The sequence below is a fragment of the Botrytis porri genome, assembly GCF_014898465.1.
Source record: "Botrytis porri strain MUCL 3234 chromosome Unknown BPOR_014, whole genome shotgun sequence".
Lineage (NCBI taxonomy): Eukaryota > Fungi > Ascomycota > Leotiomycetes > Helotiales > Sclerotiniaceae > Botrytis > Botrytis porri.
In genome coordinates, this window is record NW_024066088.1 from 128,899 (window position 1) to 154,310 (window position 25,412).

Consider the following 25,412-nt stretch of genomic DNA (forward strand, 5'->3'; position numbering starts at 1 on the left):
TCCTTCGATGATCTTTCCTTGCATATCTTGTACACCGATCAATAGAAAGATCTTGTTCCTCGCGAGTGGAGATCAGCCGCGTGAATTCCGAGTCACGAGCATATTTTCTAGTTGCATATGTATTCAGATAAAGTGTGATTAGGGTCCCGAAGAGTGGAGAAAGGATCTGCTACTAGTGTTACTTTACTGCCGAGACACCATGTCGATCGACGGACATTGTTCAGCTTCCGCTAGAGATCGCTAGGGGTCGATTGCTTCAAAAAAGTTCGATGGCGATAATGTTTGCTAGGAATAATTGTACGGAAGTAATGTTATCCAGTTTCACAGATTCGGATTCTTCGGATCTGGTGGAATGTATCAATGGAGATCCGTAGGTCACAGGGGTACGAAATGTGGAATAATTCAGGGGCTAAGAATTGGAGCTCAGTTCACTAGAAGTACATCCCGGCTGGGGACTCAAAGCAAATATACCATGTCATAAATTGATATATTTCTTGAACACAAAGGTATTTTTAACAATTGAATAATCCTTCATACAGGTAGGTAGTATTTCAATGTATCTCGTCTATTACAAAATACGTACAAAATATTCACATTACTCGGCGAATTAATTAAAGATGTATAGTATAAACTAGAAACATTTATTACTTTAACGTTTTTCAATAAAATAAGCTAGAATTGATACATATAATCGATTAATATAACAATCATATTATGTTAAAGTTTCTAAGGAATTAGAATTAAAATGATTAAAATAAAAGCAATTGAAATTATCGAATTAATTCGAAAAGTGTTTACTTTTGAATACTTTTTTAATTTTTAATAATTTATTAACTTTATTATAATACTTCTCTTTTATTTTTCACCGAAATTTTATAAAATTTTATTCAATATTAAAATATATAAATCATCAGACAAAGTTTTATTCAATAATAATAGAGTTTTTAGACGTTATATTTAATTTTAGTTGATACTATACATCTTGAATTATTTTGCCGAGTATGTTGATATTCAGGGGTTTATCAACAGTCGGCGTGAAATATTGACGGTCACAGCTCTTGAATACACCTATCTACCTACCTACATACCTACCCACCTAATTATACGTCGTATAGTATGCGGACTCTTCTTTCGGTCATAGGTACATGCAGTCTTCCTAATTAAGCTTTCTAGACCACACGGAGTACTCAGGTCACAGTTACCGGTACAATCACAATGTCTAAAAGAAGGCTTGATTTCATCTTTTCTCGATCATCAGTGTGTAAGTGGACATTCAATATGCGCACAGACTACTTCTTCTCCGCTACCTGAAAGGAAAGTGACAATCAACTCAAACAGGCTCTTTTTAAGTGCTCTGCATGATTTATAATCCCCTCCCAACTCCATCTATTCACACACTTCATATGCAAAATGCCACCTCGCAGCGCAGACGCCGCTAAACCTGCAATGAGAAGAATATAATCACACTTCGAGGGAAATGAAGAACAAAACGACAGGACGTGAATATTTGGTCTATAAACTTTCTTCACCCTTGACATTATTACATCTGAATGGATATTAGTGTTCCAATATTGATGTGTTGTTGAAAACTTGGCATGGATCTCAGCTGTCGTGTCGCAAATCGGTCTTTTACTCGAAGCTGAACGCTTTGACGACGACAATGGACACGACGAAAACTCAATTCTCCCACACGTCTAAGAGACGGTGACTCCTTTTCTTTCCTGTCCTCGTACAGTCAGTCCCTCGTACTCTTCTCCACACGCAATCAGGAATACCACACCGCATGCATACTTGACTTTCTCACCCGCGGCTTCTGCCTAAGACACCTCCCAAAGACCTCGCAAGGATTCTCCCGTCCGAGAGATCTCTCGGGTGGCAATGGTTGCTGGTATTACTCGTGGAAATCGAAATGTTGCGAGGACATCGGGGAGATGGTATTCACTCCACTTACATGAGATTTGCGTGCGTGCGGATTATCATCTGGTGGGAAGAAACCCTCATCCACTTTGCGGGATTATTGATTCTTCAAAGAGGTTCTTGATTTATGATGTTTCACTTTCCTCGGAGACTTGCAAGTGTCAAGTGTTGAGTGGTGAATATTGAATCTGGTTTGGGATTCGATGAATTCTCAATCGAATCGCAAGTTGATGGCATGTGTCTTTCTAGGTAAGGATGGTGTGGCCGGGTGGCGAGAAGGTTTGATACGTTTGGTTTGCACGGGAAGGTAGCTAGGTACATCTTTTTTCGCCTCTCGGCGCAAGGAACCGTGGCTTACTTCTATCGTTTCTATAGATACGTATTTTTCATGGATCTGGAGGACTAGAAAACTATGAGTTACCATAGGAGTGGTGGAAGTGACATGCATTTGTTGTCAACTGTCAAGGTGAATTTCATAGTGTTGAAAACGCTACTGTGTGCTTATGGCTCATATATGTTTGTGTCTTTCCTCAGCCGGGTTTCTTCTACGAGTTAATATTCGAAATCACTCGACTTGAGATGATGGATAAGCATATTATACCAATCGTTCCAGTATGTATCGAACGTAGAAGTCAGTACATGCAGCCAGATCTACATCTAATCACTTGTGAAGTGCAAATAATCGATAACACTAGGAAAATCTTCATGCAATACTGTACTCTGTAGTTGATAAGACTTGATATATCATTATATATTATATACTGTAAGGACAAACATACCTTATTCTAGGAGAAATAAACCCATATTGGTTATTTAAGTATACATGGAATCTTTATGTGAGTCAGTTGATTAATAGTGATAGATATATCAAGAAGCCATTGCAAAAAAGTAGATGGATGGTATTCAGAAGTAAATTCTGATTTCAAAAATTTCATTAGTATACATCTGTTAACTCACATATTCACTTCTTTACCCATCTATCCACCTCCACCATTAAATCCAAAGAAAGTACTACAATCCTCGTTTCTAACCCCGTAAACAGAATCTCGCATATGTCACTTCCTTTCTCTTCACTTCCTTTCTCTTCACTTCACTTTACTTCACATGCACATAGCAAAAACACAATAAACTCAAAATCTCACACTCAAGAAAATAAAAATTCCCATTATGAAATTAGATAATCAACAGCTCTTCCACTTCATCACCAGCTTCAGCTTCAGCTCCTATTAGTATAGCAGTAGAAATAGCAGTATATAATCCATCCATAAATCCATAACCTCGCATAGCTCCATACCACCATATTCCGATATCCTACCTCCAGAACATGTATACCAACCCTTCATTCCTAATATCTAATTCCAATACAATCTTATCTTATCTGATATGATATGATATGATCTACTCTCAAACTGCCATTATCTAATATCTGATATCTCCTCCCGGCATCCGTACACATTTCTCCGGGACCAAATCAAAATATCATATCATATCATACCATACCATGCTCTCCATATCATTTCGCACGCCTTATCTCATTGCATAACTCTCTACTCCATCCCTCACCCTCCACCCTAGAACCACCATCCCTCCCCATTCCTAAACCCACCCTATAACTCCTCCCCCCACAAACCTCCCCTCCCATCTTTCAACCTCCTCAACCTCTCATCCGCCCTCCTAAATTCCTCCTCCATCCTCTCTCTCTGTTTCCTCCGCGCCTCGATCTCTTGCTGAATTATCGATTCTGTATTTCTTGATGCAGGAGCTGGATTCTTCTTTCTGATTTGGAGGGGCCGGATGAGAGGGATGCTGGGGTCGGTATTGGGATCAATATCGAGTGAGTAAAGAGGGGCTGTTGTGTTTGAGGGATTTGAGTGGGGACTGTGTTGAAGGGATGGTGGGGATTGAGAGGGGAGGTGGAGATGTTGTGGTGGGTGAGAAGGAGATGGAGGGACAGATTGTGGGGATTGTGGGGGAGTGAAGGTAGAGAGAGGCAGATGTTGAGAGTGGGAGACCGTGGCGATAATATTTGCAGGTGATATTGCAAACGGATCTACACACTGCGACACCAGACTCTCCCTCTCTCCCCACACCTCCCCACTCAAACATTGATCCCTCCCCTCTCCATCCTCATCCCCAGCACTTCCCCTCAAACTTCCCTCCACAGGACTAACCGGACTCCCCACCCCATTCAAATCCCCACACGAGCTAAGAGGACTCACATCCCCCAGACCATTCCTCAACACCGCATCCCAAGTCCCTATCGTATAATTCGCATGTATATCTATCGAATCATCTACTGGTTCTTCTCTCGATAGTTCTCCTGGTTCTTCCTTATCCATGCTAGCTGGCTCTTTTTCTTCTTTGATATACTCCACGGAAAACCGGCCACTTGCATCTCTACCAATCTTAGGAAGAACAGTGACATGTTTCGCATATGTTTTCGGGATTGCAGGGACGTCGGGTATAGACATCATATCATTCTTACTAGGATGCTGCGTATTCGAGCTACCCATTCCTCGTCGACGTTTCTTGCTGGACGTCTTAGGAGGAGGAATATTTTTCGCAACTTCTTCATTAACCCTCTCGTTTCGCGAAGGTATAAATTGCGAGATAGTTGTCATGGTAGACAGTCTCTCAATTATTCTATCTGATACCACGTGATTAATGCGAGATTCGGGTTTTGAGACGGGTGTACCTTTCCGATTCCAGAGTCGGGGTGATTGGCGACCTTGCTCGATGAGTTTGCCTTTCCGTGATGGGGATAGAATTGTTGGAGATGAGGGTAGAGAAGAGTATCGAGTACCGAGGATGGTTTCTTGTGCAGGCTTTTGTATATTTGGTAGTGCAGGTTGGCTTCTTGTTGGAGCTTGAGGAATACTGGTGATGGTGTTGTTCCGGGTGATTTGGTTAGCTAGAGGATGCCGAGGATATGGAACATTGCCTGTGTTGCTCCTTTTATGGAATGCAAAACCGTGAGGAGGTTCATTCGTCTTGTCGGAGAGTTGTCGAGAATACGGTACATCTCCTGTATTACTTCTTTTGGGCAAATTCAAAACCTGAAGAGGAGACTCTCCTGAGATGTCCGGCGGACAATCGAGCATGTGGCACATCTCCCGTATTGCTCCTCTTAGGTAAAGCAAATTCCCGAAGAAGTTCTTTCGTCGTGTTGTTTCTCTGCGGTATATCAAAACTCCTCGGCGGCTCAACGAGGTCCACGGCATGCTGCGAAGTTGCAAAAGGCGCGGAAGATATTTTCTCTGAAATGCTTTCCTGCGTCCACTGTGTTTTGGCAATTCTCTTCTCGTCTCCCTGAGTATTTGGTAAGCTCGCACTATAAGCCACGACATCTAAGCCTGAACTTTGAGACCGAAAAGGTGCAGGAATCAGCAACCCTTCGATACTACGAGAGTGTACCGAATGACTTAAGGCATGGGGCCGAGGAGGTATGTGAACAGGTGATGAAGGCGTTGAAGTTCCAAACCCTCCTTTCCAAACTGCAAGCACATCATCGATGTTATCTGGTGTTAAATTAATTATATCTCCATCGATTGCCTCAGTGATGATCTCCATTCTTTCCTCGTCAGCCTGAGAGAACTCGGTTTCTCGGCTCATTCTTCCTCGTCCACTTGAGTGAGTATCATGGCTCCATCGCTCTGATGTTCCTTCCTGGTAGCTATTCTCGACATCGGAGATTGCAGAATCCCTAATAGAGGAGTCGACAACTGTAAAGTTCTCCGCAAAGGGATTTCGACCGATTTCGCTCATATATTCTCCAGCACGCCTTTCGGCAGTCCACTTCTGTGATGCATTACCTTGACGTTTTTGAGGTATGTCGATAGGTTCCGAAATCGCATTTGATATCGCAACATCTGTACCACTGCCCGCAACTACACCTTGAAAATGGAGGTCGAGAAATTCCTTAGGCGTAAGATACTCAAACCCCGTAGCATCATCAACCTTCCGATCATCTGCTGATGCAGACAGAAAAGTTTCTTCTTCCATGTCTTCGCTCTTCTTGCTTCCTCGAAACCCGCCAGTGATCGTATTGAACCTGTTGAGTTTTGATTTGACATTACCCTGTGTGGGCGATACATGCTCACCTGTTGCCGAGGTGTCCTGCTCACTCTCCGGTCGAACGATCATTTTCCGTAGACTTCCAAATACATTGGGTTTCTTCGATTTGCCCTTTATTGGAAGACTTCGCGTTCTCAGCCCATCAAGCTTGAGCTCTTGCGTGCTTTCATTGATCTGGTCGTATATACCGTGCGATGGTCCAGCGTCGAAGCTTGCCTCGTTTGTTCCAGGAATAACTAGAGAAACATTCTTCAGCCCTTTCTTCTCGCGTCGTGCCTCTTCGGTTCCATTCTCATATACCCTAACTCCCTTCACCCTGCCAGTCTCATCTCCATTTGCCACGATTTCAAACGTCCCTGTGGCCAACATATAGTCGCTCTTGCCACCCTTCCTCCAGTTCCCTTCCTTTCCGCCAACAGTACTACTAGTAGACTCGTTTTCCCTCTCTACCCACTGTACCACAAAGTTATCACTCTCCTGGCCTCGGCACTTGCGGCAGCTCACAAAGTAATGAGCAGTGGTTGGAGAGGTTTTAATACACTTTTGTCGTGGCGCACTGAGGTACAATGGGCAGCGGTAAGTATAGGTTTGTTTGTGGTTACACTTTAGGATTATCGTATATGTATTGCACATTTCTGGTTCTTGCGTAGTTTAAATAAGAAGAAGAATTTGAAGACATATTGCAAGTAACAAATTACATATATTCAACCCGAGTATGATTCTTTACTAAAGAAATGATGATTCGATCTAGGAAACTGGTGATTCAAAGAGTAAAGGGTCATTTGCTGTACAAAAAAAACCAATAACAATAGATACAAATGAAGGAACGAGTACACTTCTGCTATTGATATTGAATCACAATTGGCGTTTTCAATGGCGTCAGGCAGAACATCCCGAATCCACCATCGTCAGTTGACAGATTTCCGCGATTTCTTCATTACTTTCACTTTGATAACTAAAGTGCTTCGAGGTTCCTGCGGTGAATCATTTTGAGCCTGTGGGTTGAAAACTCGGCGAAACTCATGCGTGCTCCTTAATTTTCAAAACATTCTAGAGTTGATGTGTCACGAAGACAATGCCGCATTGCGCCTCGAGGTCTCATAACCTTCTTTAACCCCTTTCTTGTCTATTTTAAAGCCATATCTGTACCCGAATAGCCATGAAAATAGCATGGCCAATAAATTGAACCATATAATCAATGCCCAATCTTTGAGCCCGAAGCCAGGCTCTTTCGAATCTGCAGAATCGTATTTTTCACACACTTCCAGATACTTCTTGGGGTCATCAGAGATAACCCCATCTATTTTGTTTTTGATACACCATCGCATCCACTGCTCTTCATTAACAGTCCATGCTAACATAGATCGTTTTGCAGCTTTGGCATCGGCCATAAATTTAGAACCGCCAGGTCCGACTAGAATCTGCCGTAGCATATTGAAATTTATATTAGGTATGGATAAGAACTCTCTCGCATACGCTATTGAAAATCCAATGTGCGTTATGGGGAAATCAGGAAGATAAGTGGCGCACAGAGGAACATACTTGGCCTAGATAAATGTTCGTCAGTAACCCTTCCAAAATGTGCAGAAAGATAGCTGAGAAAGAAAGGTTTGAGTAGGAAGAAAAGAATGACTTACTGCCCAGCAGCCTAATAGAACTCTCTGATTCCAAGGTCTTGTTGGCTTCACCTCTCTAATCGACGACGCAATCAAACTCATTAATTGGTCTGCATCATTATCCAGCTATTTACGATCGTTAGCTCGAATTATCTCCTAACATAGTTATAGCGGCAAATGTACCTTAATATCTAATAATATCCATATATCTTCTAACCCAGGTGTAGTGAGGTATTCTAAGAGATCGGTAAGGCGAGGCATAGATTCGTGAGGGGCCTGGACAGTGCGAAGGGTAGATATGTACGACCAGTCACAATCTATGATCTTGGCGTCTTTTCCAAAGCATCTCTTAAGGCTTGGGTCCTTGAGAGGCGCGTTAGCCATCGTTACCACCGAGAAATGTAATCCGTAAGGTTACAACACACATGTGAAATAACCAAGACTCCGTCCTTTGTGATGTGTAAATCGGTTTCTATCGCATGCGCGCCTATCTCAACAGCACCTCTGAATGCGCCCATAGTATTTTCTGGATGCGCAGCTTTGTACCCTCGATGTGCAATAGCTTGCGGGAATGTTCGACCTCGCCGATCCGGTTTGGCTAATGTGAAAGTTGCTTGAGCGATATTAGCCATGTTCTGAGGATCGTTCAGCAAGGAACTCACAATGAGGAACCTCCATTTTCTGGTGCGGCAAAATTTATGGTTCTCCAATTCTAAGTTTGCAGATAAGTTGTTCGCAAGATTAATACTTAGTAGGCTGAGATATGAATGGCAAAGATGTGTGGTGTTAACTGCGAGCCGCTTCAGTTGGTTCAATTGGTACAGGAAGTCGGTGCAGGAAGTCGAAAACCTTGATCCTGGAGGAAGATAAGTGATGCGCTTGAATTTTGGCAACCCATGCACATGAGCATCGTAATTCGATAAGACGATCAGTTGTTTGGTAATTTCCTTTTCGCAGACTTCGAGAAGGAATGGTTCTTGTGTTGGTCGATATTATATGTATTTCTGAGAGACTTTCAATTTTTCCACACGCCAGAATGGCAGTGCGCGAAGGAGCAGTTGTAATGGATAAATTTCCAAATAAAGCGTGAAGTTGTGTTTGAGGTAGCGGCGATATACAGAATCCATCTAGGTAGTCCTACAATTTAAATCGAGCACACGATGGGATCTGCAGATGTGAATGTGAATGTAGGCGCGGGAGCCGTATATTTGTTACCTACCTACTGGTAGTTTTGTCTGACCGCAATACATAAATGAAGTACGAACAAATCAATCAATACGATGAACTGCCTATTTGGTTTTCGAACTCAAAACAACCAAGAAGCATAGGATATCTATCAATTATCCAGCGTCAATTGTACCGGTATTCTAAGTATTCTTGCATATGTGAGTGTGGTATATGGATATATGGAGTCTATCCAAAAGATGTCGGCATTACCTTATCGGACGGCGTTTGGAACTTGGGCGCAAGGGAGGTCGTGAATGCGGAGGATGTAACCAGACTTGGCCTAATCACCATGAAGAATGAAACTATCTAGCACTTCTCGCACTTACCTGGGTAAGGAGGGAAACCGGCTCGACCGGTATCCAATCTACCTACCTCGTGCCTATGCTTCATGTTTGCCTGCTTGAACATCTCTCAACATCTTCTTCGTGAGCCATACAAACATCAACAATATATAAACCTTGCCACGTTAAGTTAAGCATTGTCAGAAGCGAAAAGCTTGATTTTCCTATCTAAAAAAACTTCAGACTTTTGCATCTCTCATTCATCACTTCTATTGTTTCATTATGCTTACTGCCTACCCACCTTTGGACTTGATATGGCTTTGTTGAAGTTTCGCAAATACTTTCGAAACCAGCCTGTTGCATGAATGTTGATGCCCCCAGAATAATAAGTCTCTGGTCTCAATCTTATCTGACGGAATATTTGTCACATCTCAGAAAGTCACTACCTAGGTGAAAGACTTATTGCTGGAGACAATAGCATATGCAACTCGATATACAAAGATTTATGACCATCGTCATTCAACAATGCTTGCTAAATGTCTTTCCCTTTACAAGTTTCCTCACAACTCCTCATGATATGGTGTGGGAAATTTTGGGTCTTACACACACAGGACCAACTCAGTACGCACGTCAAATAAAGCAAGAAACTGACTATTGGCGGACAACCTCGCTCGCACACAAATGAGAGCCCCTTCTTAATAATTATAGCTGATCCCTTCGGCACTCAAAAGGTCGGCATTAAGAATATCGGCGATGGCGTTACCAGATTTTCGTTGGGGATTACCGAAATCTCTCTCCCTTGTCCCATGGTATGGCACCGGGTGAATTAGTCCCTGGGGTTGCCATTCCGCCACGGTATGATGAGCTCCGTAGGCAAGGGGCTGGGTAGAAAAATTTAGAGGTCGAGATACGTTCACATACACTGATGATCTTGGGGAAGGGACGCGAATTCCACTGTGAAAATTCTGAGGGATGCTGAAAGGGTTTTGGCAGTCTCCCAACGAACCCAAGAAAGTATCGTGTTGAGAATCGAAGGAAATATAATCGCTTTCCAAATCCCAGGCATTCCGAGGGCCTACGGACTTGTCGAAGTTGAGAGCATTGAAATCCATACCTGATCCTCGCTCATTGGATTCTATCGGAGCAACAGTCTGCCATTTCTTAAACTTGAAAGTGGTAGATCGAGAAGGAATAGGTGCTTGTGCATGATGACCATTGAAATCAAGTGTTTTCTGGTCAGAGAAACTTGAGAGATTTGTCATTGGAGCCCCTTCTTGCGTGCCATTCAATCGACCTGATGTTGTCAGCCATTGTCTTCGTAATAACAATTAGTTTCACTTACGCAATTTAATTGGCCGCATGTCTTCAGTTTCTGCAAGACCAGAACCATCTCTCTTTGCCTGCGGATTTTCCGAATCTTGGTCTTTAAAGAGCCCTGGTCGCTTTGGTGAATTTTGCACCGGACTTGTTGCGAGGACGGGAGACTTCTCAAATTCAGAGAGAGGAGAGCTTGTTTGACTACAGATTGCATCCGCTTGTAAATCGTGGCAATCGTCATTTGATATTTCAAAGCTCTCCTTTTCTGAATCACCTGACGATTTAGGACTAGCTTGCATGGTTGCAACAGATATTTCCTCCCCGCCAAGCCCATGGGGCTCAGTAAGGTCCGTTTTGTCGCAATCTGGCTTTGTGATTTCTTGTTGATTGCAACTATGTCTGAGCAGTTGCTTGCTGCCAAACCAATGTCCACACTTAGCGCATGCCTTACAAACTAAGGTCTTTGATTAGCTCATGGTTTAACATAGTACGTAGCTCTACCATACTTTTCAATTTTCTGTGTCTGATGACTCCCTCATTAGATGTGAACACCGCCCCACACTTTTCACAAGTTAAAGACTTGGTTATAGCTGGTCTTAGTTTAGTTTCGTCGACCGTAGAGGTCTCGCAGAGATCCTCAGTTTCCACGTCAAGAGGAACATCGCAATTCGTCTTAGGAGAACTGTCATTCTTCACTTCGAGAGGCATGTTATTTTCCACCCCAAGAGCTCTGCCTTCTTGGTCATTCAACCGCGACGATCTCCTGTTGGATTTTTGTCTCAATTTACCAGAATTATCTTGTGGTAATTCTGCTTTCGCAACTGTTGTCGCCCGATCGGCACCAGTTTTCTTTTTTGCGACTTCTACCAAAAATTCACCGGGAGATGTTTTTATTTTTTTGGTACCGCCCAATTCCGCATCGACTCTTTCATTCTTTTGATGTCGTTTATGCTTGGCAATGTCCGACTTTCGAGAATATTTCCCACTGCATGTAGAGCAAGGAGCTTGGCACCATACAGGTCCTGCCTTCTGTCAGTTCTATTATTTCGAATACAAGGTAACTTACTTTGCTTCAGGTGCTCCTCGAGGATTGCTTCTGGGTACAAGTTCAAGCAGGTCGAGCAATAGGATGATGATTCTCTAGGCGTCTCACCACATTGCTTGAGTGATTCCTGGGAATATCTACCTGTTCGATCAATGATTGACGGCCCAATACCCCGCTGCAACTCATTTTTCGTGGTTAACTTCCCAATGCTTGCCGTATCACCAACGTCTGCATTGATTTGATGGCTCTTTACACATCTCTTGGCCTTTTCTTTTTTTCCAAGTCCAGTTTTTGCTCGTGAACTGATTCCTTCATCGGCATCCCAATGACTCTCGTCAAAGTCTGAGTGATTATCAGCCCTGTCGATGATTCTCCATCAAAATGGGTGTTGTCTTACCCTTTGAAATTACTACTTCACTTCTAAGACAGGATTTTTCCTCGCGCACTCCTGCCTTATGGATAATGAAATTGCTTGGTTTGATCATCATACCGGCAAGACCATTCCCTGTTGAAGCAATCTCTATTTCATAAACATACAGAGAAGCATGTCTCCAAAATTCGCGAGTCAAGTCTTTTCCTGGTTGCTTGGATGCAACAATGCTTTCAGAAACCGGCATAGCTTCAGTTGTTGCCGTTCCTGGTGGGTATATAATAAATTCATACTGCTGCCCAGTGGCAACAGTACTGGCTTTGAAAGTCAAGGCTGTTATAAACAACGTTCCAATCGTGCCTTCTGAATCGGCCCATATATTACTTAGAACCTTTTCAGAATTATGCGGAGGCTTGCAAAGAGGAGCAATGGCCTTGGAAAATCTCGATACAAGATTTTGTGTTTCCTCGCGCAAATCATTTTCCGAAAAAGAAGGATCCCGTATTATACTAATGTAGCTCTCCAGCGCAAGTTTGCGAGCACATTTCCAGTCGCCTTGAAGATTGAATTATTGGACGATTAGCATGCTGCAACAAACAAAGAGGCTTTCGTAACATACCTTTCTGTGAGATAACTTTCATTTGCGCCGATGACAAGCGATTTTCCTTGAATGCTGGAAAGTCTGTCATGAAAATCCACTGTTTTACCGCAGCCAATGCGAGGCCACGAAGCAAGAGCTGTGGATCCAGATTCTTCATGAGCTTCCCAAGTCCCAAATTCGTTTTTGTACCATATAAAAGATGGAAAAGATGCTGGAGATCAGTATTGGTGTCTATAGTATTCATATTGCTGAGTAGGCTGATACCGTTCTTGTGCATTATGGACTCCAGAGCCAGTCTCATTTTGTCCATGAACGAGCTGATCTGTTTCGAACTAAGTCGTACTTCAAGCTGCCCGTCCATGTTTCTGAAGCTGGCATCTTTCTCTAACTCTTTAATTCGTTGAACTTGTTGCCAGTTTTGTTGTAGAAGGGCGTACCAAATGGTCTCAGTTGAACCTTTGCTGATTTCTCTTCGGTTCCGTGCATCGATCAAATTTGTGTTCTGTGCCTTGATTTCGATAACCTGAGATTTCAACTTCTGGTTTTCTTTCTGGGAGTTGATGGCGACCATTTTCCAGTGCTCAAAACTTTCGTCAGAGGATGAAACCTTTTGAAGTTGGGAATTGATAGTAAAATGAAGTCCATTCTCAAGATTCGGACGGGTTTCTCGACCTTTGTGTAAGTCTTGGTGATCTTGAGATGCGTCTTCGAGGGACCAAGGAGTATTCGGCGGGGCTAAGGTTGAATGCATCGACTGAGTATTCTGGGTGGTAAATTCTACGTTTACTTCTCTCTGGGCAGATAAGCTTTCAAGTTGAGTTTTGAGGATATAATCTTCACGGCTGCCGAAAAGAAAGTTCGCGGGAAATTCCTTAGATTTCATCATGATAATAATTAAGTATTAGGAATTTCTAGATGTTGAGTTTTACCCTCATATGGCTCGGTCATCAGTTTTCAGTTGACACAGATTGGATTGCTCTATTTATTTATCCAGCTACTATATACGCCTCATAAAGTTTTCAGCAAGACATAAGTGACTTGCTTTTTTGGAGAAAAATGAAGAGGGTGGGAGTAGGGGTTCAATGTCAACCAGGGTCTCGTCGACTTGCTTTACGATTCATCATGCTAGGTTCCCGGCACTCGTAAGCCCGCGAGACACAAATAAATTCAATTGGTGCTAGATCATTAAAAGAATTAATCGCGCACATGGCGGAAATCACAAACGCGTAACGCTACAAACGAAAAATCCTTGGCGTTACACAGCCTTCGGATTTGTACTACACACGACTTCTCAAAACCAATGAACACTACATTGGATGAGATGTTCATTTGATGGCGACTTTTTCTGAGGGCGTATCCGGTGATTGAATCAAGCCAAACGTTAGTACCTAATTGAATGGCTAGAGATGGGAAGTGGCATTTACAGATGTATATGCCTAGGCTTCGACTGGAGACCTCCGTGCCGAGCCGGGAGTCAACATCGACACTCGTTTTTTTTTTCATCCTTCTTGTTTGCTTGTTTGTATATGCGTATGTCATAAACTTTGTCTACTTTCGACGATTGGTTTGAACTTGCCTAAACAACACGAGGACTTCTACATGGAGAGGATGTCTTCCATTATTGTATTGAAATGTCTCCTAACCTTTCTGTCTATTCTATCTATGAAGGTGTAACTCCACCTCCATCTGTATGTCTGTTTATGATTGCGTGTATGCGATATATACAATTGAGTGTTGCAGTGACTTCACAACGGCTGTCTCTGGTAGGAATGCTATTCTCGTCTTAACTGGCTCTATGTAAATAGCCAATCAGACTGAACTAGTAAATACGGCACGGCTGTTAACTGTTTACGGGGGGAACCACAGCAACCGGTGCCTAAAGATAACCGGCTTGATGCACTATCTATACCCTGACTCGTAATAGAGCAGCTTTCCGTTCCTGCCCAAGAGATAAAACTCTGCCACACTCGGGATGTCACATATGCATTCTCGAAGGCTACCTACTAACAGCCAAATAGATACGACGCTGAAGATCGTTTGCACTTCTTCGACCCATTCGAAAGAACGAGTATTTTGCCCCAGCCTCTAAGCCTCCCGCGGCAACAGTCATGTCTTCCCGATGTGAAGTTTTATTGGTTTGATTCAAGGTCTTCTTCTTTGATTATTTTGACCTTGTTGGTTAGTTTGATGCGGCTCTTTCGTTGAGGGTCTATAATGCTCATGAGATTGATGTGCAACAGGTCAATGTGCCAAATTGATTATCCTCTAAAAGAATTTGAATAAGGAAAAGACACAGGGCTAGTTATGGTCTTCATCGAATTTTCCGTGATGATTAATCAGTACTGACTTTGTTTGTAGTACCTAGACTTGTTTTGAGGTTGATGTGCGTTGTTATATGTGCGCAGATAAGTAGTCAGTTCGAGATACATAATTGAATGCTTTCAAAATAATATAGTATTCTTGTATATAAGTCTTACTGTCTAGCATTATTCCATATGCGCACATCCAATAGAGTTCTACTTCATTTGTGATAGGGTGTACCGTGCCCCACTTTACCGGTCCTGTCAACCTTGCATGTGAGATTCGTGTCAACCTTCACTCACTCGCATAGCGCAAGGGGAACTTCATGAATCAGCACCTTTAGCAAAATAATCAAATTCCACAAGCCAATAGTAGCATTGATATCAGAAGAAAACTCGCCAATCTTCTGGGACCTTATTTTATTAGTCTGTGCTATCGTCGCATGGAAGATACATATATCTCTCGTTTTACGAAATGGCTTCTGACCATGCACGTGAGATAATATCGACAAGCAATCTATCACCGAATAAACATTTGCTTCTAAGGCACTTTATCGAAGGGGCAGTCAATTCGGATTCAGCAGTAAACTATCTGACCTCGATATTGAATCTTAATCAGGATGTCGAGCCTCAGCTTATTCGATTCTTACTGGACTGGAGAAAGCTGGCCGAGAGGTGTGAGTGTCCTAATGCAAAACAGTTTCCCGTTGTTTGACCAAACTGACACCATATAGTAATAACATTTGATTCGGTACCTAGGCGGTTTGAAGATATGCTCCATGAGAGAGATGGTCCCCGCTGTTCCTTGACCAATATGCGACATAAAGATTCGACTGTACCTATGGAATCGGCGCACGTGATCCCTTCAACCATGCTTGACGGAATTGAATTGGCTAACGAGGTGGGTTACGATTACTGTACTCATTACCAAAAGAATCAGGTGTTATTACTAGCAAGCGTCAGGGACGTCTTCTACGAATCTTAGAGGCATTTCTGACACCTTCTTATGTGGCACGGCTACGTACCATTCTCTCAGACCAAGTGGAAAATGACGAAAGCTATCTCAACGATTTGTGGCTTCTTATCCAAGTATGCACAAGGCTTTTCAGGTGGGTCATGTTGCAATGAAGTTGAAAAACTACCGGAGTGTCAAAGCGAGTTGAAGAAAAGGAAATGGCGAGCAATAATATCCATAAATTAAGTTCTGCATTGAAACGTCTCAAATAGCACGGGCTGTATAGGCTCTTCCCCGAAGACTGCTACGGTCTTTTCCTCGGAGATGGCACGGAATGGGAGGATAATATTTTGTTTACGCAAATATCCACTCCTGATGTGAAACGCCTTCCACTACCGAGCTCTCACCTCTTCGAGGCCCATTCTCGATTCGCCAATGCATTACATCAATTTTTTGTCAACGATAAATTTTCTAAAGGTTGTCCAAAAGGTCAACGCTTGGGATTGCTCTCGGATTTTCCTTTTCCCCCAATTAGGCTACTATTTTGCAGCTCGTGGCTGTCTTTACCGTCTACAGCACGTGTGTACTGCTATCACTACTTGGTACGATTCGGGAGATGGCTATATGGACCTACAGGAGCAGTGTCGGTTACCCGAGTTCCTTTGGACTTTACATTAAGCAAACCACACGTTCTGTCCTGAACGAACCTAACGCCCCCAAACTCATTGAACACTATACATCTGTTCCTGCACCACGTTTCGTCGACGTTACAGAACACGGAGATGAGAACTATCTCGTGATGACACGTGTCCGTGGTCAACAGCTTCGACGGGTTTATCACTTGATGTCTTACACTGAACGTAATTGCCTTGCAGATGATTTGGCTGGCTATGTTGCCCAATTAAGGAAAATTCCCAACCCTACAGCATATATGGTTAGTGACACATTAGGAGGACCAGTATTCGATCATCGTATACCAAATAATGGAATTGGAGGTCCTTTTAACACAGAAGCCGACTTTAACAATTTCCTCGTGAGTCACATAAATTCTACACCTGCAAGCGCTCTCGGCGAAGAAAATGTTCCGAGAAATCATCGTTCTGTATTCACACATTCAGATCTTCATTGGTCGAACATTTTGATAGATCAAGGAAAGTTGTCGGGGATCATAGATTGGGAATGCGCAGGATTTATGCCAGAATATTGGGGGTTTACTAAAGCTATTTATAAAATCTTATTGCACAAGGATAAGATGGAACTTATAAGGAGGGCATTTGGGAATAAGTATGAGAAGGAATTGAAAGGCCGAAATTAAGTCGTGGGGGATGACACCTTTTGGTTCTCGATAAGTCTTTTTGGAAGCTGAAAACCAGGATATGTTACCTGTGAGATTTCGAGAGACAACCTGGTGCATTTGAGAGTGGTTTAAAATCTTGATAATTGAGCAATTTTTGTTGGCGGAAGATCCAACAGCTACCACATGTCAACCTTGAGCAGCAGAGTCTTGAATCATATGCAAGTCCATTTTAAATCTTGCAGCTACTCGCTCTATATCCAAGTATGTGCCAACAATGGAAAGGTAGGGTCTCCTCTACTTCTTGTTAGAAACCATACTTGAAAGCTTTCATTACTTCATTACTACTACTACTAATGTTTTGGTAAATTTGGATTATAGATATTTGGCTTCCTAAATTATTCCAACTTTCAAATCAAATCAAATCAACTATTCCAAACACATTGCGCATGATTTAGTCGCGAAAACGCCCTCCCCCCTCCCTCCGGCTTTCTTAGAACCCTTATAAGCATCGGCGATCAAGTAATACTGTACAAGCTTCTTTGAACAGTTCTGTCCTTCCCGATCAGATTCCGTTGTGCAATTTCTAAGCATTGCTTCTCAACTTTTTGGAGAGCATCGTCCTTCAGCTTGATATATCTAAAATCATCAAGGATCTGAAGCGCCCTCAAAACCCAGGTACGACAAGTAGTCGACTCATTAATGGGAAGATTTCCATCTGAATGCACATCTGGCGGACTCAATACATTCCCCAGACTGTCCCAAAGGTCTGGATGTATGACAGCAATTCTCACCGCTGTTAGAAAAGTAACAGACACGTTAGGGTTGTAATCGTGCCTCACTTGAAAACAGAATCCTTTCAAGACAGTACTGTTGGTAGCATGATATAGACTCCCCGTATCCTCCTTTGCTTTAGGATTTTTCGCGAGATATAATGCCCAATGAAATTCAGCCTTGTCACCGATATCGCTGAGTGTGATATACAAGCTTTCGGGTTCGAGCGGTAACGGGTCGAGTCTTCATGGTCTTCTTCAAGTCTGAACTATCTGATGAAAAATATAGTCAAACAAGGGAGGATGATCTGGGTGAATGAGGCGTGCTGTGTTGAGGATAGGTCTAAATGGGCTTGACAAGAATTGCCCAGACAAAATTGTAAAGAACTCGACTACATAAAGGCTGAAAGAGAAGTTTAATGGAAATTCAATGAGATAGTTTTAATGAAAGTGCTTGTTCGGTCTGAATAGTGTAAGATATACTTGTACTGAACGATAACTTTCATCTGGAGAATATCTTCCTACTTGTATCTAGACGCCTACTCTATGATCATTATTACCGATAGTAATTTACTCGGGCACTCAAGTCCCAAGTTAGAAGCGTCTTTTGACAGCCTATGGATGTACGAATCGATCTTAGCACCAGACGAAATTTAATCTCAGTGCTCATTAGGTACTCGGTAGCAGGAAAGGGTGCTACTACTTCATTGGGAACAAGCCCCACCAACGCGCAAGGTGTTTTGTGCACTGGCCACTAGCCACCATAGACGACTCTCCTCCATAAATTGATTATCTACTTTATACACAACAACAGAACATTCAACAATTTAACCATCCTCAAACACCAACGGTTTCAAATTCTCTCACATATCACTTAATTGCTTTGTGCTGATCATATATACATTTGATGCCCTTCAATTCCTCTTAACGCATGGCTGATATCAACTCTGCCTTAGACGCAATCTCGTCTGCAGAGCTGTCACCAACTGAACATTCACTCCTGAAGCATTTCATCGAAGAAGCAGTTGAGCTAGAACTTGCAGCGCAATTCATACAATCAGTAGTTGACCAAGATAAAAACAATGTGGAGAACAATTTACGTCAATTCAAAAAAGATTGGAGAAAGTTGGCTAGCCGGTGTTAGTAAGATGACCAGTCTTCGGACTCCGCTGACAATGAATAGTAACGGTTGTTGAGACTATTTATAAGCCACTTGACGCTTTGGTTAGAGAAAGAGACGGGCCATATTGCACCATGTCAATGTTTCGAGAGGGCAATACAAGGCCGGTGCCGACACCGGTTGAGTCTGCTCACGTGATACCACCCTCTTTTCCTCGAGATATCGAGTTCGCCGAAGAGATGAGTTTGTGAAAAATGATTTGCGTATTAAGATAGTTACTCATGTTTCGATATAGGGACGCTTACTTCGCATCCTTGAAACTTTTGTTTCTACACCTAATGTGGATCGGTTGAACACATTGCTTTCTAGTCAGATTCAAGATAATGTGATTCCCTTGCGTAATCTCTGGTTACTTTCACCGAGTGTCCATAAGGCATTTCGAGCTGGCCACATAGAAGTGCGTAAGAGTGTCGATGATTCTGAAGACGTGGACACCGGGACTTTGCAACTGGAGACGGTGAGTAGAATGATTTTGAACATAAGTTTTTTGCAAATGTTGATTTTGATCTTAGTATAAATTGGCATACAAGTATCCTGAGCCACTCAAAAACCTCTTCTTTGGAAATGGGCTTCATTTTTCTGGATCTCTAGAATGGTTTGAGATATCTACAACAAATCCTACAGATCTCCCTTTGCCAAGCAAATTCCTTTTTGGCATCCACCGCCGCTTCACTACTGCTCTTCACCTTTTCAGCATCGAGGATCAAATCAATCGCGGCTGGCCTAAGCCTAAAACTAGCATCTTACAGAAATTGTTTGGATCTCCCATCACAATTTTCGGACGAGCTTTTCACAATTTGTGGTTATGGGTACCAGACTCGATACGATTGCGCTGTTATCGTCATTTGTGGACCATTGGAAAATGGTTATATGGACCAGAAGAAGTACGATGGGTTCAAAGAGTTCCTTTCGGACTTTATATTAAAAGAACGCGGGGGACCTCATGGAATGAATCAAATGCTATCAATATGGTTGAGCGATACACCTCTATTCCGGCCCCTCGAAGTGTCGATGTCGTGGAAGATTCAAGCCAACGTGTTACCTTCTTAGTCATGACACGCCTAAGCGGGGAAAGTTTTCGACGTTCGTTTCATCTAATGTCATATGCGGAAAGAAATCAATTTATGGATGATATCGGAAAATGTGTCACACAATTGAGAAAGATCCCAAAGACTACTCCTTAATTATCTTTTTTCTGACACGCTGGGTGGTCCTATGTATGATCATCTCATACCGAATCGAACTGGTGGTCCTTTCAATACCGAGTTTGATCTCCATACATATATGTACAGTGAGGTAGGTGGGGGTCAATCACTTGCAGAGATATATGATGGAGAAGAGAACATACCTCACGGATACCAGTTAGTATTTACACATTCCGATTTACACTATTCCAATTTGTTGGTGGATCAGGGGCGTTTTTGTGGTATCATTGATTGGGAATGTGCTGGATTTAAGCCGGAGTATTGGGAATTTACACATGCGAGCTTTGGAGTTTGGGGTAGGAAATACGAGATGTCGTTGTTGCGAAGGATATTTGGAAATCAATATGATAGGATTCTTGAAAAAGAAGAGATTCGATGGAGGTGTGATTCTATCTTTTGAATGGTACGCATTGTTCTATCTTAATTTGGTATCACGTTAATGTTATGAGAAGGAAATACCTTGCTGACCATGAAATACGGACAATGGAAAGGCTAGGGAACAAAAATGACGATAACAAGCGGAAGAAACAGTCAACTTGACTTCAAAGATTAAAAGAACTACAGATCAGATATTTGCAATTTAAATCGCAACTACCCCATATCTAATGGGAAACGCTCGGTTAGCCTTTAGTACCGTAACCAAATGCAAGCCCCTCCCCCTCTCTCTTTCCTCACTGCATAAAGATAGCCTACAAGCCCGGCTATATCCTTAAAGCACACAAATCCAGTCAAAAAATCAAACCGTATCCGAAACCAAGTCAATCTTACCAAAACTCACATCCACATCCTACCAATCCGTCAATTCCCAGGACTTCACTTCACAATATTTGAGATATATTGTGCATCTATCGACATGCTCAGTAAACAATCATGTCTATCAAACGATATGTCAAATTAACTTATTGCAACTCATCTATAAAACTTCTAAACAACCACCCACCTAACAACTACCTACTCACCTACCCATTCACCTACCCATTCACCTACCCACCCAACCCCCTCAATAAGTAAAGCCATATCTTCTTCTCTTTCTCTCCCCTTCCCCCTCCAAGTTCCGACACCTCCCCCACAATAACCATAGCATTCCAATTCCGAGAAAAAGAATCTACATATAAATCTCTCTCGCTTAATCCCGAAAACATAATTCATTCGTACTTTTCCTCTCCTCTCCTTTATTTTTGTGTTTAGTATATACAATTTCATCTATCTAGGTAGGGTGTAAGCATAATATAATATCCGTAATCAACAATATCCCTTTCCCCCCTCCCCTCCCTCACTATTTTCAGAAGGAGCCATAATCCCCTCTCATTTCATTTATCATTTATTTTCTATCTCCTATCTCCATCTCCATCTTTATCCTCATCTCTGTACTCATTTCTATTTCTATCTTTATCTTCATTTTTATTTCTATTTTCATCTTTATTTATTTCTATTTTTATTTCTATTTTTATTTCTATTTTTATTTCTATTTTTATTTCTATCTCTATCTTTATCTTTATTTTATTTCTATCTTCATTTCTAATTCTAATTCTATCTCTATCTCTATTTCCTTTCCCTTTTCAATCTTCACCTCGAATATTATCTTTCTCATCCTCTCTCTCTCCCATCCCTCCTTCCCTCGATTTCAATAGCGTTTGACCCTGACCCTGATCCTGACTCTGACTCTAACCCTGACCCTAACTCTGACCCTAACTCTAACTCTAACTCTAACTCTGACTCTGATTCTGACTCTAACTCCGACTCCGACTCTCACCCCAGCCTCCATCCAAACCACAACAAAAAGCACACACAAAATGACAATCAAAAATCACACAAGCATCATTTCACCAACCTTCTCTCTGAGCCTATTCACCACCAACCTCTTCCCCTTTTCCTCATCTACCACCTCCTCATCTACCACACTCCTCATCTATCACCTCCTCATCTATCACCCCAACCCTTCCACACCTCCTCATCTATCACCCCAACCCTTCCACACCATCACAAAGAAACCCCCACAAACCCAACACCATCCCACACCCAAAAACACTACCACCAAAGCTTAACAAATCCAGACTTCCACAATATATCACACCTATCACACACCTATCACGTACAAAAATATACAATCAAACCAAGCAACTTCACAACCCAAAATCTACAACCTCTATCCTCTATCCTCTATCCTTCCCTCTTTTTCAAAACAAACAAACAAACAAAAACAATAATCATCACACCTCCCTCCCTCCCCCCCCCTACCTACCTACCTACCTACCACCTACCCAATCATTAGCAAACATCCTCAAAACAAAAATCTCCCATTTTTCCATTCTAATCCTCTATTCCTATTCCTATTCCTATCCCATTTCTTCTCTTACCCCTTCATCTTCACAATCATCCTCTACCTCTACCTCTCAATTACACACCCAAATTCGTTTCTAAACTCTACATCTCCAGAGAATATCAGCAACACAGCACATCAAAGCACTGCCAGCAACGTACCCCTCCCCCTTTAGCATTTAGTTTACTTGTAGCATATTATCATCAAGACAGAATATTATTCATTCATTAATTCAAAATAAATCTTTCAAAATTCAAGATTCAAAAAAAGTAAATATATTACTGTACAATACAGAACAATTAAAAATCACGAACACAACCCAAGAACCCAAAAACCCAAAAACAAAGGAAACGTAAAGTGTTTTGTTTAGAATTTGTTTTATATTCTTTTGTCCCATCCATCAGTAGAAGAATAAAGGTATCATACTACCACTGTCCATGTGTTAACTTCCCAATTTATCAACTTCTCCAAAGTCCTAATTTCTGATTCGAAACATACAATCCAATCCATCTTCACCTTAATCTTATGCATTCATCCCAACCATTAAATTATACACACCACCTTAAATCTACAAAAGTGCGGCACCAACAAATGTCAAACTAGCAATCAATCCACCAAGGATCATTGGGGTCTTGTCCATTGGGCTCAATGAGTTTCCAGCACTGGCTTTATTAGTACCAGTAGCAGTGCTAGATGAACCAGTTGCAACAGCGGTAACTGATCCAGATCCAGCAGAGGCAGTTCCGGTAGAGGTTCCTCCAGCGTTTTGAGATCCAGCACCAGTCAAACCAGCACCCTTACCAGCACCCTTGGTCATGAGTTCAGCGGCACCAGATGGAATAGCTGGGAGAGCATTAGAGGTAACGTTCCAGGTAGATGATTGAGCGGGGCAGTCAGAAGCCTTGTTGGTAGAGCTGTATCCACCATCTCCAGTGGGGTTAGCGGTTCCGGCGAAAGCAGACTTGAGAGCGGTGAAATCATCTTTATTCGTGACAGAACCGCCATCAATCTTTACGAGACCGTACTTGGATCCTTCCTCAGAGTATTCATAAACGAGACCACCAGAGTAGACAGCAGTCATATCAGTGCCGTAGAGAGACTTGACTTCTTCGAATGCACGGGTGTTGGTGTTGCAACCATACTCGGAAAGGCTACAATAGATGAGTTTGGAATTTCATGAATTGAGGAAGTTAGTACTTACAAAATAGGAAGTCCATAGCCAGTGAAGTTCTTGACCTTTTGATCCCAACCAGAGGTTGTAAATGAAGATGGATCACACCAAGAGTAATCGTTGAAGGCGAAGAAATCACTACGCTCATCATCGGTACCGCAGTTCATGTATTGAGCCATCTCCAATCTGTTAGAATCAACATCAGCAGCAGAGTAACCGACTGGGATCGGACGGTATCCACGGCTTCCGATGTATTGTCTCATATCACGGGTAACAGCCTTGACGTATGGGGCAGCACTGGTGGTGGTATCATCGTTGATAACCTCATTTCCTGAGAAGAAAGCCAAGGTGTTGGTGTAGTTGGCAAAAGCATCGATGGTGGCAAAGATGTTTTGAAGGTAAACGGAGTTGTAGGAAGGAGCTGGGGTAGCACGGTTAAGGGAGTACAATGGTGTGTTGACATCGAGCACCAAATAAATTCCTGCATCTGCCAATGCGGTCATGCAGTCATCGTGGTTGGCAGTGTTGTCAACGGAGTAAACACGAACAGTGTTGATACCGAGCTCCTTGAACTTTGCAATATCACGAGTGCAAGTGGTCTTGTCGGCAATAGGATCGATGATTTTGGAAGAGCCTCCTGGTTGATAATCGACTCCACGGATATAGAATCGGTCGTTACCAGCGAAGAAAGCTATGGCAGATTAGTCAATTATTCTCGAGTCTATGGAATCCAAACAATCTTACCATTTCCCTTGGTTGTGATGGCAGTAAGAGATGAAGATGACGCTCTTGGTGCCAAATTCTCAACTGGAGATGGGGCAGCCAAAGCAGAGCCAGCAGCGGCCAAAGTAGCGATTGTGTTGAAAGTCTTCATTTTGACTTTGATTCTGTGGAATTGAGAATTGGTTTCGAAGTTTTGGAGAGATACGAAAGTTGACGGTCAATAGAAATCGATTGAGGTAAAGGGAAAAATGGTTACAAGTGTAAAAAGGTTTGGTGAATGCTCCAAAGTGAGTGAGAAGCAGTTCAAGAAGGCACCGATTAGAAGATTGTTAATAAAATGGCAACTACAACGAACGACAGTGCCCAAAGGTCAATGGAAGAAGGTTGGAGAGGTTGGAGAAGAAAGTTTTGATGTATTAATGGAAGGAGGAGAAAGAATTGAGAGAGAGAGAGAGAGTGTGTGTGTGTGTGTGTGCGAGAGACAGAAGAGTGAGTTTAATAAAGGGATGCGTCCAGAATATCTAGAATTATTCACAGCCAAGATTAATTACCTAGTATAATTTTACTTATTAGCAGTGTGCAACAGAGGCCAATCCAAGCCTCTCTTCGTTCCCATTCAAAGTTCCACCTCCATGCCTTCCATACTTTTAATGCGAGCTAATCCTAATAGAGTATAGATCTTTCGCGATCATAGTGATAATCAGGAGTTTGCGCTTGGCATTCAAGGTTTAGAGTTATTTACCGGGTCCGAAGTTCGAACTTTCTCAATCACCAGGGGTATTCACCACGAATCATGACTCCACTTTCACTTGATTGGATCTCTGGGTCGGGAAAGGCTCGTGTTGAGGTTTATTTTGAGAGATGGGTACGGGAGAGTGTGAAGCTTGGAATTGGATTGGTATGGATGTGTATGGCTGTGTACGGAGTATGCTTGTAGGTATAGAAGATGTCTCTCATGATCTTACCAGTCATGTAATGAATGAGCACAGCCTCAATATTTCCATGCCTCACTCTTTGATATTAGTCTGGTAAAAGGACCTTGG

At 42.3% G+C, this 25,412-nt stretch overlaps 8 protein-coding genes across 8 annotated transcripts; 3 read left to right on the forward strand and 5 right to left on the reverse strand.

Moving 5' to 3' along the window:
- Window positions 1-4,947: 4,947 nt before the first annotated feature.
- Window positions 4,948-6,624, reverse strand: EAF01_009417 (uncharacterized protein; the record flags this gene model as incomplete). The annotated part of the gene is made up of 1 exon (XM_038917673.1): window positions 4,948-6,624. One exon carries the CDS (start codon window positions 6,622-6,624, stop codon window positions 4,948-4,950), a length of 1,677 nt encoding a protein of 558 aa, XP_038766482.1.
- Window positions 6,625-7,055: 431 nt separating this feature from the next.
- On the reverse strand, window positions 7,056-8,285 carry EAF01_009418 (uncharacterized protein; the record flags this gene model as incomplete). Its single annotated transcript, XM_038917674.1, has 5 exons — window positions 7,056-7,538; window positions 7,629-7,733; window positions 7,791-7,970; window positions 8,033-8,220; window positions 8,270-8,285. The coding sequence occupies 5 exons, from the start codon at window positions 8,283-8,285 to the stop codon at window positions 7,056-7,058; spliced, it is 972 nt and encodes a 323-aa protein (XP_038766483.1).
- Window positions 8,286-9,314: 1,029 nt separating this feature from the next.
- On the reverse strand, window positions 9,315-13,334 carry EAF01_009419 (uncharacterized protein; the record flags this gene model as incomplete). The annotated part of the gene is made up of 6 exons (XM_038917675.1): window positions 9,315-10,409; window positions 10,458-10,886; window positions 10,939-11,454; window positions 11,499-11,819; window positions 11,875-12,402; window positions 12,467-13,334. 6 exons carry the CDS (start codon window positions 13,332-13,334, stop codon window positions 9,811-9,813), a joined length of 3,261 nt encoding a protein of 1,086 aa, XP_038766484.1. The 3' UTR covers window positions 9,315-9,810.
- Window positions 13,335-15,223: 1,889 nt separating this feature from the next.
- EAF01_009420 (uncharacterized protein) lies at window positions 15,224-15,733 on the forward strand (the record flags this gene model as incomplete). The annotated part of the gene is made up of 2 exons (XM_038917676.1): window positions 15,224-15,425; window positions 15,483-15,733. 2 exons carry the CDS (start codon window positions 15,224-15,226, stop codon window positions 15,731-15,733), a joined length of 453 nt encoding a protein of 150 aa, XP_038766485.1.
- A 586-nt stretch (window positions 15,734-16,319) lies between these two features.
- On the forward strand, window positions 16,320-17,018 carry EAF01_009421 (uncharacterized protein; the record flags this gene model as incomplete). Its single annotated transcript, XM_038917677.1, has 1 exon — window positions 16,320-17,018. The coding sequence occupies one exon, from the start codon at window positions 16,320-16,322 to the stop codon at window positions 17,016-17,018; it is 699 nt and encodes a 232-aa protein (XP_038766486.1).
- A 497-nt stretch (window positions 17,019-17,515) lies between these two features.
- Window positions 17,516-18,276, reverse strand: EAF01_009422 (uncharacterized protein; the record flags this gene model as incomplete). Its single annotated transcript, XM_038917678.1, has 2 exons — window positions 17,516-18,014; window positions 18,254-18,276. 2 exons carry the CDS (start codon window positions 18,274-18,276, stop codon window positions 17,516-17,518), a joined length of 522 nt encoding a protein of 173 aa, XP_038766487.1.
- Window positions 18,277-18,600: 324 nt separating this feature from the next.
- Window positions 18,601-21,239, forward strand: EAF01_009423 (uncharacterized protein). The gene is made up of 5 exons (XM_038917679.1): window positions 18,601-18,909; window positions 18,954-19,084; window positions 19,186-19,407; window positions 19,463-20,558; window positions 20,608-21,239. Exons 1-4 carry the CDS (start codon window positions 18,702-18,704, stop codon window positions 20,132-20,134), a joined length of 1,233 nt encoding a protein of 410 aa, XP_038766488.1. The 5' UTR covers window positions 18,601-18,701; the 3' UTR covers window positions 20,135-20,558; window positions 20,608-21,239.
- A 1,452-nt stretch (window positions 21,240-22,691) lies between these two features.
- Window positions 22,692-24,860, reverse strand: EAF01_009424 (uncharacterized protein). The gene is made up of 3 exons (XM_038917680.1): window positions 24,391-24,860; window positions 23,677-24,337; window positions 22,692-23,626 (listed from the first exon to the last, which is right to left on the reverse strand). Exons 1-3 carry the CDS (start codon window positions 24,518-24,520, stop codon window positions 23,044-23,046), a joined length of 1,374 nt encoding a protein of 457 aa, XP_038766489.1. The 5' UTR covers window positions 24,521-24,860; the 3' UTR covers window positions 22,692-23,043.
- Between the last annotated feature and the right edge of the window lie 552 nt (window positions 24,861-25,412).

Coding starts and splice junctions, on each gene's coding strand:
- EAF01_009424 (XM_038917680.1), bottom strand. CDS start 24,520: ATGAAGACTTTCAACACAATCGCTACTTTGGCCGCTGCTGGCTCTGCT. Junction 24,338..24,390: donor CATCACAACCAAGGGAAATG/GTAAGATTGTTT, acceptor AATCTGCCATAG/CTTTCTTCGCTGGTAACGAC. Junction 23,627..23,676: donor GGCTATGGACTTCCTATTTT/GTAAGTACTAAC, acceptor CATCTATTGTAG/CCTTTCCGAGTATGGTTGCA.
- EAF01_009423 (XM_038917679.1), top strand. CDS start 18,702: ATGGCTGATATCAACTCTGCCTTAGACGCAATCTCGTCTGCAGAGCTG. Junction 19,085..19,185: donor CACCGGTTGAGTCTGCTCAC/GTGATACCACCC, acceptor GTTTCGATATAG/GGACGCTTACTTCGCATCCT. Junction 19,408..19,462: donor GGACTTTGCAACTGGAGACG/GTGAGTAGAATG, acceptor TTTTGATCTTAG/TATAAATTGGCATACAAGTA.